The sequence below is a fragment of the Arvicanthis niloticus genome, chromosome 18 (genome assembly GCF_011762505.2).
Source record: "Arvicanthis niloticus isolate mArvNil1 chromosome 18, mArvNil1.pat.X, whole genome shotgun sequence".
Classification (NCBI taxonomy): domain Eukaryota; kingdom Metazoa; phylum Chordata; class Mammalia; order Rodentia; family Muridae; genus Arvicanthis; species Arvicanthis niloticus.
This window is the reverse complement of record NC_047675.1, coordinates 48897864-48908725: the sequence shown is the minus strand read 5'-3', so window position 1 is coordinate 48908725 and position 10862 is coordinate 48897864. Positions and strand designations below refer to the sequence as shown.

General features: G+C 50.2%; 1 protein-coding gene across 2 annotated transcripts in view; it reads right to left on the bottom strand.

Annotated features, from left to right (window-relative positions):
* Positions 1-5551: 5551 nt before the first annotated feature.
* The window catches only part of Cpne7 (copine 7), a 19495-nt gene continuing 14184 nt past the window's right edge, over positions 5552-10862 (bottom strand). For both annotated transcript variants that reach the window (XM_034523097.2, XM_076916009.1), the window contains 2 exons: positions 7114-7350; positions 5552-6298 (listed from right to left, as the gene is read on the bottom strand). In XM_034523097.2, coding sequence (XP_034378988.1) covers positions 6161-6298; positions 7114-7350 — 375 coding nt within the window. In that variant the 3' untranslated portion in view covers positions 5552-6160. The remainder of the gene's footprint in view (positions 6299-7113; positions 7351-10862) is intronic.

The following is a 10862-nucleotide window of genomic DNA, read 5'->3' as shown; positions in this document are numbered from 1 at the left end:
ACACTGAAGCCAAGAATTCACACATGCTTAGCGAGGAGTATACAACTTCCGGGTGTGGTGACACATGCCTTTAATCCCAGCATCAGGAAGCAGAGGCAGGTGAATCTCTGTGAGTTTAAAGCCAGTCTAGTCTGCATAGTGAGTTCCAGGACAGCCAGGGTTATGTAGAGAGACCCAGTCTCAAAAAAAATAAATAAATAAATAAATAAATAAAGGAAAGAAAGGAGAGAGAGAGAGAGAGAGAGAGAGAGAGAGAGAGAGAGAGAGAGAGAAATATATAACCACATGAGGGCTCCAAGGAGGGTCTGTCTGTCTGTCCTGGCTGCAGGGTTGCTCTTAACAACGCAAGTCCTCATACTGAAAGGACAATTGAATGGCCTCAGCCAGGAGCGCTGTCCCCAGACTTCATTATAGATGCCACCTATAATGGCTGTAAACACAGCAGCAACACACCCTTGACTTTGGACCTTCTGTGTGTCCCAGAGTAGGAGTTCCTATGACAAGTGACCTTTCCAAAGACCCCATGAGCTGGGAATGTAACTCAGTCGCTGAGATGCTTGCCCAGTATTCATGAAGCCCAGACTGTGATCTCATTAAAACCTAAGATGGTAGTGCATGCCTGGAATCCAAACACTTGGGAGATAGAGATAGGAGAACCAGAAGTCATAGGTCATCATTAGCTACATAGTAAGTGGTCTATGTAAGACTCTGACTCCAAATAAACAGTCTGATGTGGTGGGGCACACCTGTAACCCCAGTAGCACCCGGGAGACAGAGGCAGATGGATCTCTGGGAGTTCGAGGTCAGCTTGGTCTATATAGGTCACCCAGTGCTACTTGGTGAGACCTTGTCTCAAAACAAGAAAAACCCAGGAGGCCCCAGTGGCCTGGAAGCACTGCACCTCAACAGCCGAGAAAGAAATGGAAGTCAAGTCCTGACACTTGCTACATGCCCAGAAGGGCTGAGAAGAGGGCACAAAGGGTGGCAAGTGTTCTGGATGGGCCCTGCCCCCTTCGAACTGTGTCCACCCTGGGGCTACAGGTCGGCCTCTTAAAACTGAGTATAGGGATATCCAGAGCAGCCCTGTAGTTAGAGAAGGATGCACAGCACAAATGCAATAGATGGAGACCCCCTACCAGGGGTGAGAGATGCACATGCAGGATGCTACAGGTCAGTGAGAAGAGGAAAGAGGACTATATGCACCGTGATTCCACGGAAGGAATAAGGTCCAAAACCTAGCAAACCAATAGGTGACCTTGTGACCAGTTGGGGAAGTGGTAGCACGAGGGTGCTCCCAGGAGGTGCTGCAGACCACAAAGAGGCACAGATACTTGTCTGGGGCAACAATAGCTAATGATCCAGGATGGACCCAGGGCTTTTTTGGATGAGTCCAGCAAGGACTTAGGATGGAGCTGAGGCAGTGAGAGCAGCCTCTCTTGGTAATGTAGACGGGAATTGGAAATGGGATGGAGTCTCAGAGGACACACCGACCGTCTGCCAGAGTCTCCTTCATCAGGGACAGGAGCCTGGACTACTCAGACTTGGAAAAAAAAAAAAAAGAGAAACTGTGTGAGTCAGAAAGATCTTTGTCTCTCTCTCTGTGTCTCTGTCTGTCTGTCTGTCTGTCTGTCTCTGTCTCTATGTCTCTCTGTCTCTATCTATCTCTGTCTGTGTCTCTGTCTCTCAGTCTCTCTATCTCTTTGTCTCTCTCTGTCTCTCAGTCTCTATCTCTTTGTCTCTCTGTCTCTGTCTCTCACTATCTCTTTCTCTCTCTCTCTCTCTCTCTCTCTCTCTCTCTCTCTCTCCATCTTTTTCACATGATGACTGAGACCTTCTTGGTAGCTATCATCCTGAAATCCCACCAAGGATTGCCTTGAAGTTTAGACCACAAGCCTGGCCAGGGTCAGGTTGTGGCACTGAGAAGAGGCTGGCTCTGGAGGTGTGTTAGGACATGTCCCCAAGTCTCTTCTTGGTTGCTGAAGTAGATGCCCCCAAAGATAGCCCAGAGCAAGGGAAGATAGATCCCCTGCTGCCTCACAGGGACCTCCTTTAGCCCAGGGCTGTTTCTCAGGGACGTTCTGTTCAACATGACTGACTCTAAGGGGATTTAATCTGTTACCCTTGGCCATCAGCTCCCCTTCCCACAGTCTAAAAGGGCACGTGACTCCTAGCACCCCAACAGAGGGCTTCTTACCCATTTCCTCTGGCTGAGATTCTGTCTTGTAACTTGTAAAAGGGACCCTGCTAGGGCTGAGGCTACCCAGGGCAAAGTCCACACACACACCTAGTGTCTGAATTTTCCTGCGTGTGGCGAGGGGCAGAGCTCTTTCTTGCACTAGTCTTCAAGCCCCAGTGCTCATTTGCAAACTGAGCACAATGGTACCTGTTCAAGAGAGACACAGGCATCACCTAGACCCTGCAAGTAACCTCTCTAAGTCTGGATGCTGTTGTTGGGGTAAAACCCCATAGAGTAGACCAACCCTCAGTGTGACTGGGAGAGTCTTGAAAGAGGCTTCAGTAGTTAAAGCATCGGAGGAGTGCAGCCCTTCCCAAAGTCACACATGCACACTCAGACACACACACACACACACACATGCACATATTTGCATGTGCACAGACACATGCCTAAACACGCGTGCATACATAACCAAGGCTCTAGGCTTTGCAGCCTGGGAGTCAAGCATGGAAGGGCCAGCTAAAGACTCTGCTGTGTACTCTTAGCTAAAGGACTTCATTTCTCTGAGTTCAGCCCCCACTTCCATGAAATGCTCACACTCACAGTAGGCCATCACGTGGGGCTGTTGTGAGCACTCAACACAGCACACAATGTTTAAGCAAATGCTTAGGGAGTTCTGAGGAGGGAGGGGTACTCCACGGTGTACAGGCACTAGATCTGGTGAGGGGGGGTGGGAGGAAGAAAAGAGTTAGAAGAGGAGAGGGAGTGAGGAGGACACACCCCTAGTGCCAGCTGATTGCCCACCAGTAAGGGGCGTCCACAGGCAGAAGGACAGGCAAGGGGCAGGTGTCGGTGAGACAGCTTCACTCACAGCTTGTGCCTGATTGGCCGGACTGTGTGGGGCTTGTCTGACAGCTTTTCAGCCCCCACACCAATTACAGGCACTTAGTCACAGGTTTCTGCCCGCACTTCCTCTCAGCAGCAGGAGAAAGAACAGCCTTGATGGGGCTAGGACTTCCCACCCCCTCCATCTTGGCCTAGCTCGGATGAGGAACAGGATGGGCACTAATCCAGCAAGGCAGAGCGTGGCCTCCGAGGCCCAGGGAGCTCTAGAGGACGGACAGTGTGATGGGAACACATTTAGAAGACAGAGGATGGACCTTCAGAAGCTGGCTGTCCCCTTGGACCAAGAAACTGGTACCCCAAATGGGACTGGACGCCACCCATCCTGCCTCCTACAAAAGGCTTTGTGTGTTATGTCAGAGTGCATGGCAGGCCAAGCTGAAGTGCGATACTCGGGGCATGAGAAATATGGATCCTGTCAATCAATTCAATAAGGCAGCTGTGTGGCTCTGCCTGAAGTCTCTCCTCTCTGAACAGTGACATCAGCCTAAGGCTGAGTCTTAGCTAACTGACAGAGGGGTCCACAAGGGACTCTGAGGTCATTTAGACATTTAGCCGTGTATTACTGCAGGATGGAAGCCCACTGGGGCGTGAGCTTATTCTCATGACCCTGGCCATGGGCCACTCCTGTCATGGGGGCCTCCTGGGGGCTAATATTTCAACTGAGCAGGACAGTACATGGTATTTGTAGGGTTTATTTTTTATTTTTTATTTTTTCAGGACAGAGTTTCTCTGTGTAGCTCTGGCTGTCCTGTAACTCAATCTCTGGACCAGGCTGGCCTTGAACTCAGGGATCTCCCTGCCTCTGCCGCCTCAGTACCAGCATTAATGGTGTGCACCACCACCACCCAACATTTATTTTGTTTTTTAAACAGGGTCTCATTATGTAGCCTTAGCTAGCCTAGAATTTACAATGTAGACCAGGCTAGCCTTGAACTTACAGAAATCTGACACATCCACTTTCTGAGTTCTGGGACCACTTAGCACTTGATACTTTAATGACCCAGCCAGCTGTAGAAGTTACATTGGACCCCAAGTCCACTCAAGTTCAAAAAGACAGAATGTAAGCCTACCTCTCAATGGTACACTCAAAGCCCTGTTAAACAGCCGTACTCGTCTCTGGCAGACAAGGAACAAGGGTCAGACCCCACCTCAGACAGGGGCCCCATCTCAGGCCAAAAACTGTTAAAAGTCCACAGGTGTTAGAAGCCGGTTAGGCTATAATCAAGTCCTGCAGAGCCTGTGGAGAAAGCTGATCCCATAGCATGCTTGAGTCAACCTCCAGGGTCAGCCCCAAGTGGGGCCCTTGGCCACTCTGGGATCCCTAGTTCAGCCAACTTGGAAATTCCTTACCCAAGGCCCTAGGGTCGTTCTCATGCTTTATGTTGGAGTGAGGTTCCAACTTAAGTTGGAAGAGTCCCCCGAGTGTCTGGGACTGCATCCTAGGAAGACTCCCCGGAGTGTCTGGGACTGCATCCTATCTGCCTCGTTGGGTTTGTCTCACACAAGCTCCTCTGGATTCCAAGATCCTGTGGCCCACTCTTTAAGGTAGCAAAGGGGGTGAAATCAGGAACTTGGTCAATCAGGGATGTACTGGCTCCGCCCCCACCAGTGTCTGACCCAGGCAAATCCCTCCACTGATCCGAGCCTTGATTTCTTTGTGAGGTGAGAGTCTAGGACATGCTTCTGGACCCGGTTCCTCAAGTGCTGAGAGAAACTCACTTTCTCCTTGCTTTGTGATCTCTTGGAAGGACTTGCTTTCTCACCCCTCTGTCCAGCAGCTATCCCAGGCCCTCCACACTGACTCTCCTACATGCTTAAACCTTCCTCCATTCTCTTCTGCCTGCTGCTGCTAGGATCCCAGGCTCCTTGGCTTCACCAGAGAAGAACCCAGGCAAATCTAAGAGCTCTCAGTCTCTTGCACTGTGCAGACTGGGTCAGACCTAACACCCCGGACCCCCAACCTCCCACCCTGCTGATGTCTCCTTTCCCATGCATCCATGGAAGGTACATTTCTCTAGTGTCCTCTCTGTCCCCAAAGAGACCAACATCCACTGGCCCTTCCGGAATCGTAGCCAGGTTACCATGGTGATGCCTATTATCCAGGCTTAACAGGAGATGAATCAGTAGCTAAAAATAGCCCCAGAGTGGATAGATAGATTGATAGGTGGGTGGGTCTGATTCAGGGTTGGGACAGTTTGTTTTTCTCAGACAAGATAATTGAGAGGAAATCTCAATTAAAAATCCACCCCCACTCAGACAGGTGGAAGCTGCCCTCAGCCGACAGCTTGTGGCACATGGTGAGTTCTGGGTGCAAGCCAAAGTCACTTTAGGGCTGATTTCCCCTTTCTGACACATCAGCTGAGGGGACTACCTAAAGCCCGGGGCCACAATCCTACCTGGTGTGAGTGACCTAGTGAGCCTGATTCCAGAGATGTTCACACCAGATCCCCTGAAGCAAGAAAGGCTGTGTGAAGGAGGGATACTTTATTATACCCAGAGCTGCCTCCCACAGACCCTGCAGGCCCCAGGGTCTCAGGTATGGCCACAGGTTGGAGCGGCACCAGATAGGACAGAGAAACCTACAGGAACAACGTGCCTAGACATAGGTGTCCTCAAGGGTTGGGGTACCGCCTCTCACCACAGGATCAAATGACAAGATTCTCCAGGCCAATCAACCCTTCACCTTGTCCATAGCTGAGCTGCCAGGATTATGACAGGTGTGACCCCACCCATCTCTCTGGGCCAACTTGGGCTTGGGGCCTCTTCTGAAGTGGTGCTATGATTGACACCTGATGTGCAGGAGAGGTGAGCTCAAGCAAGGGGAGAACATCTTTGTAGCTTCAGTTCTTTCAGAATACCCTGAATATCCGTGCCTGTTGGGTGCAGGGAGGCCCAGACATGGGGGAGCTCATTTCTGACACACCACAAAGCCTGGATCTCTTCATGTTGGGGAACAGGCCACTGACCCGGGCCAGCAGAACACAGGAGTGGGCTGGGTGATAAGCTTCTGAGGGGTCTCTGGGGGCACAGGAGATGCTGTAGATGGACGTCTGCTCGGAGCCCCCTCCCCTGACATCCTCATGGCGCTGAGCTGGCACCAGCCTCTCCAGTCTGGGCGCCAAGACTTCGAGGGGGGAGCTCCTTGTGACTGTAGTACTCCACCACCTGCTTTGGCACCTCGGCCAACACACACTTGGCCAGTGCCGCAGGGGACGCCTGGGTTCAGAGAGAACATAGTTACATCTGTGGGACTTCTTTTTTTTTGTGGGTGTTTTTGGGTTTTTTTTTTTTTTTTTTTTTTTTGGTTTTTTGAGACAGGGTTTCTCTGTACAGCCTTGGCTGTCCTGGAACTCACTCTGTAGACCAGGCTGGCCTCGAACTCAGAAATCCGCCTGCGTCTGCGTCCCAAGTGCTGGGATTAAAGGCGTGGGCCACCACTGCCCGGCTCTGAGGGACTTCTATATCTTCATCCCCCTATCTGGGTCACAGTCCCAGGACTCAAATCTACTTAAGGGACATGTGACTTGGCAGTCAGTTGAGCTACTAAGGACACAGACTGGAAATGCAACCAGAGCCCCTAGACTGTCCTAGCGTTAGCGGATGAAGGTGCCTACAACTGTCCCCAGTATCTGTGCTAAGGACATCTCTCCCAGCGCAGCAGGAAATGACAGGAGGTAACTAACATGGGGTCACCATGCGCAAGTGCACCCTCATGCTCTCTCACGAAAACCTGCAATGTCTATGTGGGTGAGCCCATGTGACGTTTACTGTAGAGTCGACATGGGGAGCTCTGTGCCAGGTCCACAGAACCCCCAGTGCCCTCTCTCTGTCATAGGTTTTAGGGTCAGAAGTTCACTGCTCAGGTGGGCGTCAGGGTAGAGGCTGACGAGGAGCCATCCCCAGGGCCTGCTCTTCCGCCTGACATAAGAAGTGTGGGGCAGTAGCCTGAGCAAGGAATCCACGCATGCGCAGAACAGTGGGGCCCGCCCCCAGGGCCCAACTCTGAATGCAGTCCCATTCCAGCCACTTACGTTCTTGAGCTCACGGAAGGGCACAAACTGGACGATGTCTCGGAGTGCAGGCTCGCCCCGTGGGGAACGGAGGACTCCGTCATCCCCGTCTAAGATTTGCATATCCGTGAAGTCAGCGTTGCCCACCCCAACGATGATGACGGACATGGGTAGGTGGGAGGCGCGCACGATGGCCTCTCGAGTGTCCGACATATCTGTCACCACACCGTCCGTGAGGATCAGCAGTATGTAGTATTGCTGGAGGCATAGGAAGGAAGTCGGGGTGCTGGTCCCTGAGTCCTCCCAAAGTCACACATGTCACATCCAGCTCCAGTTCCCCAACCTGGAGGACCCCCTGCTGTGCGCACCTCTGCAGTGCCCAGGCTGTCCACTATGCAGAGTAAAGCTGCTCCGCCCATCACGGGACTACGGAATCCACTTTACAGACAAGACCACCTAATCGGGGCTTGAACCCAGGTCTCATACCAGAAGAGGAGGACTCCTGCATGGACAGGGCCCCAACACCCTGACACCAGGGTGCCTAGTCCATGCTTCAACAACGACAAGAGTGGGAAGTGTTTCAAACAGAAGTTCATTCTCATTGTCAAGAATACAACACCCAGGGGGCTGGAGAGATGGCTCAGCGTTAAGAGCACAGTCTGCTCTTCCAGAGGTCATGAGTTCAATTCCCAGCTGCCACATGGTGGCTCACAGCCATCTGTAATTGATCTGATGCTGCCTTCTTGTGTGTCAGCGACAGGATGCTCTTGTACTTTAAATAAATAAATCTTTAAAGAAAAATACAATACCTAGTGGTGGTGCGCAGGCACCTAATCCCAGCACTAGGGAAGCAGAGAGAAGCTGCTCCCTGAGTTCCAGGCCAGCCAGGAGTACATACAGAGACAACAGAGGGCTCAGTGGTCAAAAGCACTGACTGCTCTTACAGAGAACCGGGGTTTGATTGTCAGCACCCAATGGTGGCTCCCAACCATCTGTAGCTCCAGTTCCAGCAGACACAGCGCCCTCTTCTGGCCTGTATGGGCACTGCATGCACACAGTGCATACAAAAGACTCATACACGTGTAATAAATGTTACCCCCCCCCCCAAATGTTTAGTTTAAGAGCTCGGAATATTGAGGTTGAAGAGACAGTTCAGCAGTTAAGAGCACAGATTGCTCTTCCAGAAGACCTGGGTTCATTCCCAGCAGCCACATAGAAGCTCACAGCTATCTGCATACACACAGGCAAGTCACTCAGACATATTTTTTAAAAAACTCTGGTGGGCTGGAAAAAATGGCTCAGTGGTTAAGAGCACCGACTGTTCTTCCAGAGGTCCTGAGTTCAATTCCCAATAACCACATGGTGGCTCACAACCATCTGCAATGGGATCTGATGCCCTCTCCTGGTGTGTCTGAAGTGTATACAACAGTGTACTCAAATAAATAAATAAATATTTTTAAAAAAGCAAAACTCTGGTAACAGAAACCATAAACGTAACTGTGTGTGGGGGTGGCTGGAGCCTGTGATTCTAGTCCTCAAGAGGGTGAGGCAGGAAAACTGCTGCAAGTGTGAGGCTAGCCTAGGCTACACAGTGAGTCCCAGGCCAGCCTGGGCTATATAGAGTGAGGACCTGTTTCAAAAACAAACAACCCAACAAAACAAACAAGCCCCACTAGAAATAAAACAAAACTTTCCTAGGCTGGCAACAAAGTTTATGTTTCTGCTTACCATGTAAAAACTGGGCTCAACACCCCAGTACCAAATAAAAAATGAATTTCCTGAAGGTAATGCTCATACTTGTGATAACAAGAGGTGATTTTGGTGCTGTAAGAGGCTGTCCTTGATCTCAGGACATAGATGCTGATGTCCAAGGGTCAGAGTTACAATCTGTTCTCAGAGAATTCACTGAAAGCCAGCAGTCGGGGCTCACGCTTGAATTCCTAGCACTCAGGAGGCAGACACAGGGATTGCTGCAAATCTGAGGTCAGTCTAGTCTCCACAGAAAGTTTCAGGCTAGCTAGGGCTATATAGCAAGACTCTGTCTTGCTGGGCGGTGGTGGCGCACGCCTTTAATCCCAGCACTTGGGAGGCAGAGGCAGGTGGATTTCTGAGTTTAAGGCCAGCCTGGTCTACAGAGTGAGTTCCAGGACAGCCAGGACTACACAGAGAAACCCTGTCTCGAAAAACCAAAAAAAAAAAAAAAAAAAAAAAAAAAGACTCTGTCTTGAGGAATAAAAGACAAACAAATAAAAAATAAAACTAACTGTAATTTCAGCACCCAGGAGGCTGAAGCAGCAGAATTGCAAGATTAAGGTCAGCCTGAGATAAATAACAAGAGTGTGTCTCAGACATACATGGGTGTGCACACACAGGCACGCACAAAACGCATGTGTGTGTAGAACTGAGACTTGTAAAAGCACCATTCAGTCAAATCACACAAACAAGCAGGTAGAGCGTTTCCTTGTGAAGAAAAGAAAAGCTAAAACAGGGTATTTGCAAAATGCGTGACTGTCCTCAAACTGGGCATTTAAAGATAGTTATAACCATACATTTTTCATACATTTTCAATTGTATGTGTGTTTTATCACAACAAAATAGTTAAATCAATTTTTTTCACAACATAAGCAAAATGAAGCCCAGCACCATGGCACAAAGCAGCCTAGAGAAGAATATGACAGAGCTCTTAGCCATGTTATGTTGTTGGGACTTTCCTCTAAGTCTGAAATTAACTCCAGGTGAAGAAGTGAAAATGTTGAAATTTAGGAACAAGAGACACATGGGCATTTGTTGATCAAGAGTGTGGATCTGTGGGAATCATCTGGCAATTCCTTATTTTTAAAGTTAAAAAGGAAAGATTATCCCTGTGTGTGATGCACACAAGCCCACGTGGAGGTCAGGGGCCAGGGCTTCCGCCTGCTCCTTCCCCTGTATGCGGATTCTGGGAATCAAGCTTGGACAACAGACTTGCACGGCAGGTCCCTCAGCAGCCCCAGGCCCCTCAGCAGCCCACAAGCAGCACTTGGCAATTTCCTAACTTTCGGAAAACATTATGAGACTTCAACTCTTAAAAAAAAAAAAAAAGTTTTTTTTCCCAAGGAAAACAAAAAGCATAAAAGTTATTGTAAAAAAGGGAGGGCACACTTATCAGAAGACAAACTGGCTAGGTTCACCACATCTGTCTGCTCTGGACAGCACAGCCTAGAACCCAGGATGATATCGTTGGAGTTCCCCCTTCCTGGGGCACAGAGAAATCCTGACAGCCAGCCCTGGAGAAGGTTCCACTGTCGATAGTGTGTAACAGTCCCTGACAGAAGACAAAGCTGCTGCCCTCCCCCCCCCTGCCCGCTGCACCCCCAGAGTGCTCTCGGGCACCAGGACTGCTCATGATCAGAGTCTGGGCGTTCCAGGTGGAGTCTGAAGGGTCACAAGAGGATCTGTGAGGGCCAAGATGCAGGGGACAAGCAAAGTTCAAATCAGACCACACCTGGGGGGATCTGGGGACAGGTAAGGGCGTAGTAGGCAGGAGGGGCTGCCCTCCATGCCCTGCAGACATGGGCAACAAGGACATTTAAGGAAAAAGTGACATTAAGCTACGGTCTCTTAAATAGTTCAGAAAGATACTTAATGCATACATACAGGAAGGGGATGGAGGCAGGAGGGGGTGGGATGGAGGAGAGGATAAAAGGGACTAGGAATGGGGGAGGGAGAAGGGAAGAAAGAAAGGCAAACTGGTAGCTACTATGACCTGGTGGATGGCCAGAAGTCATGCG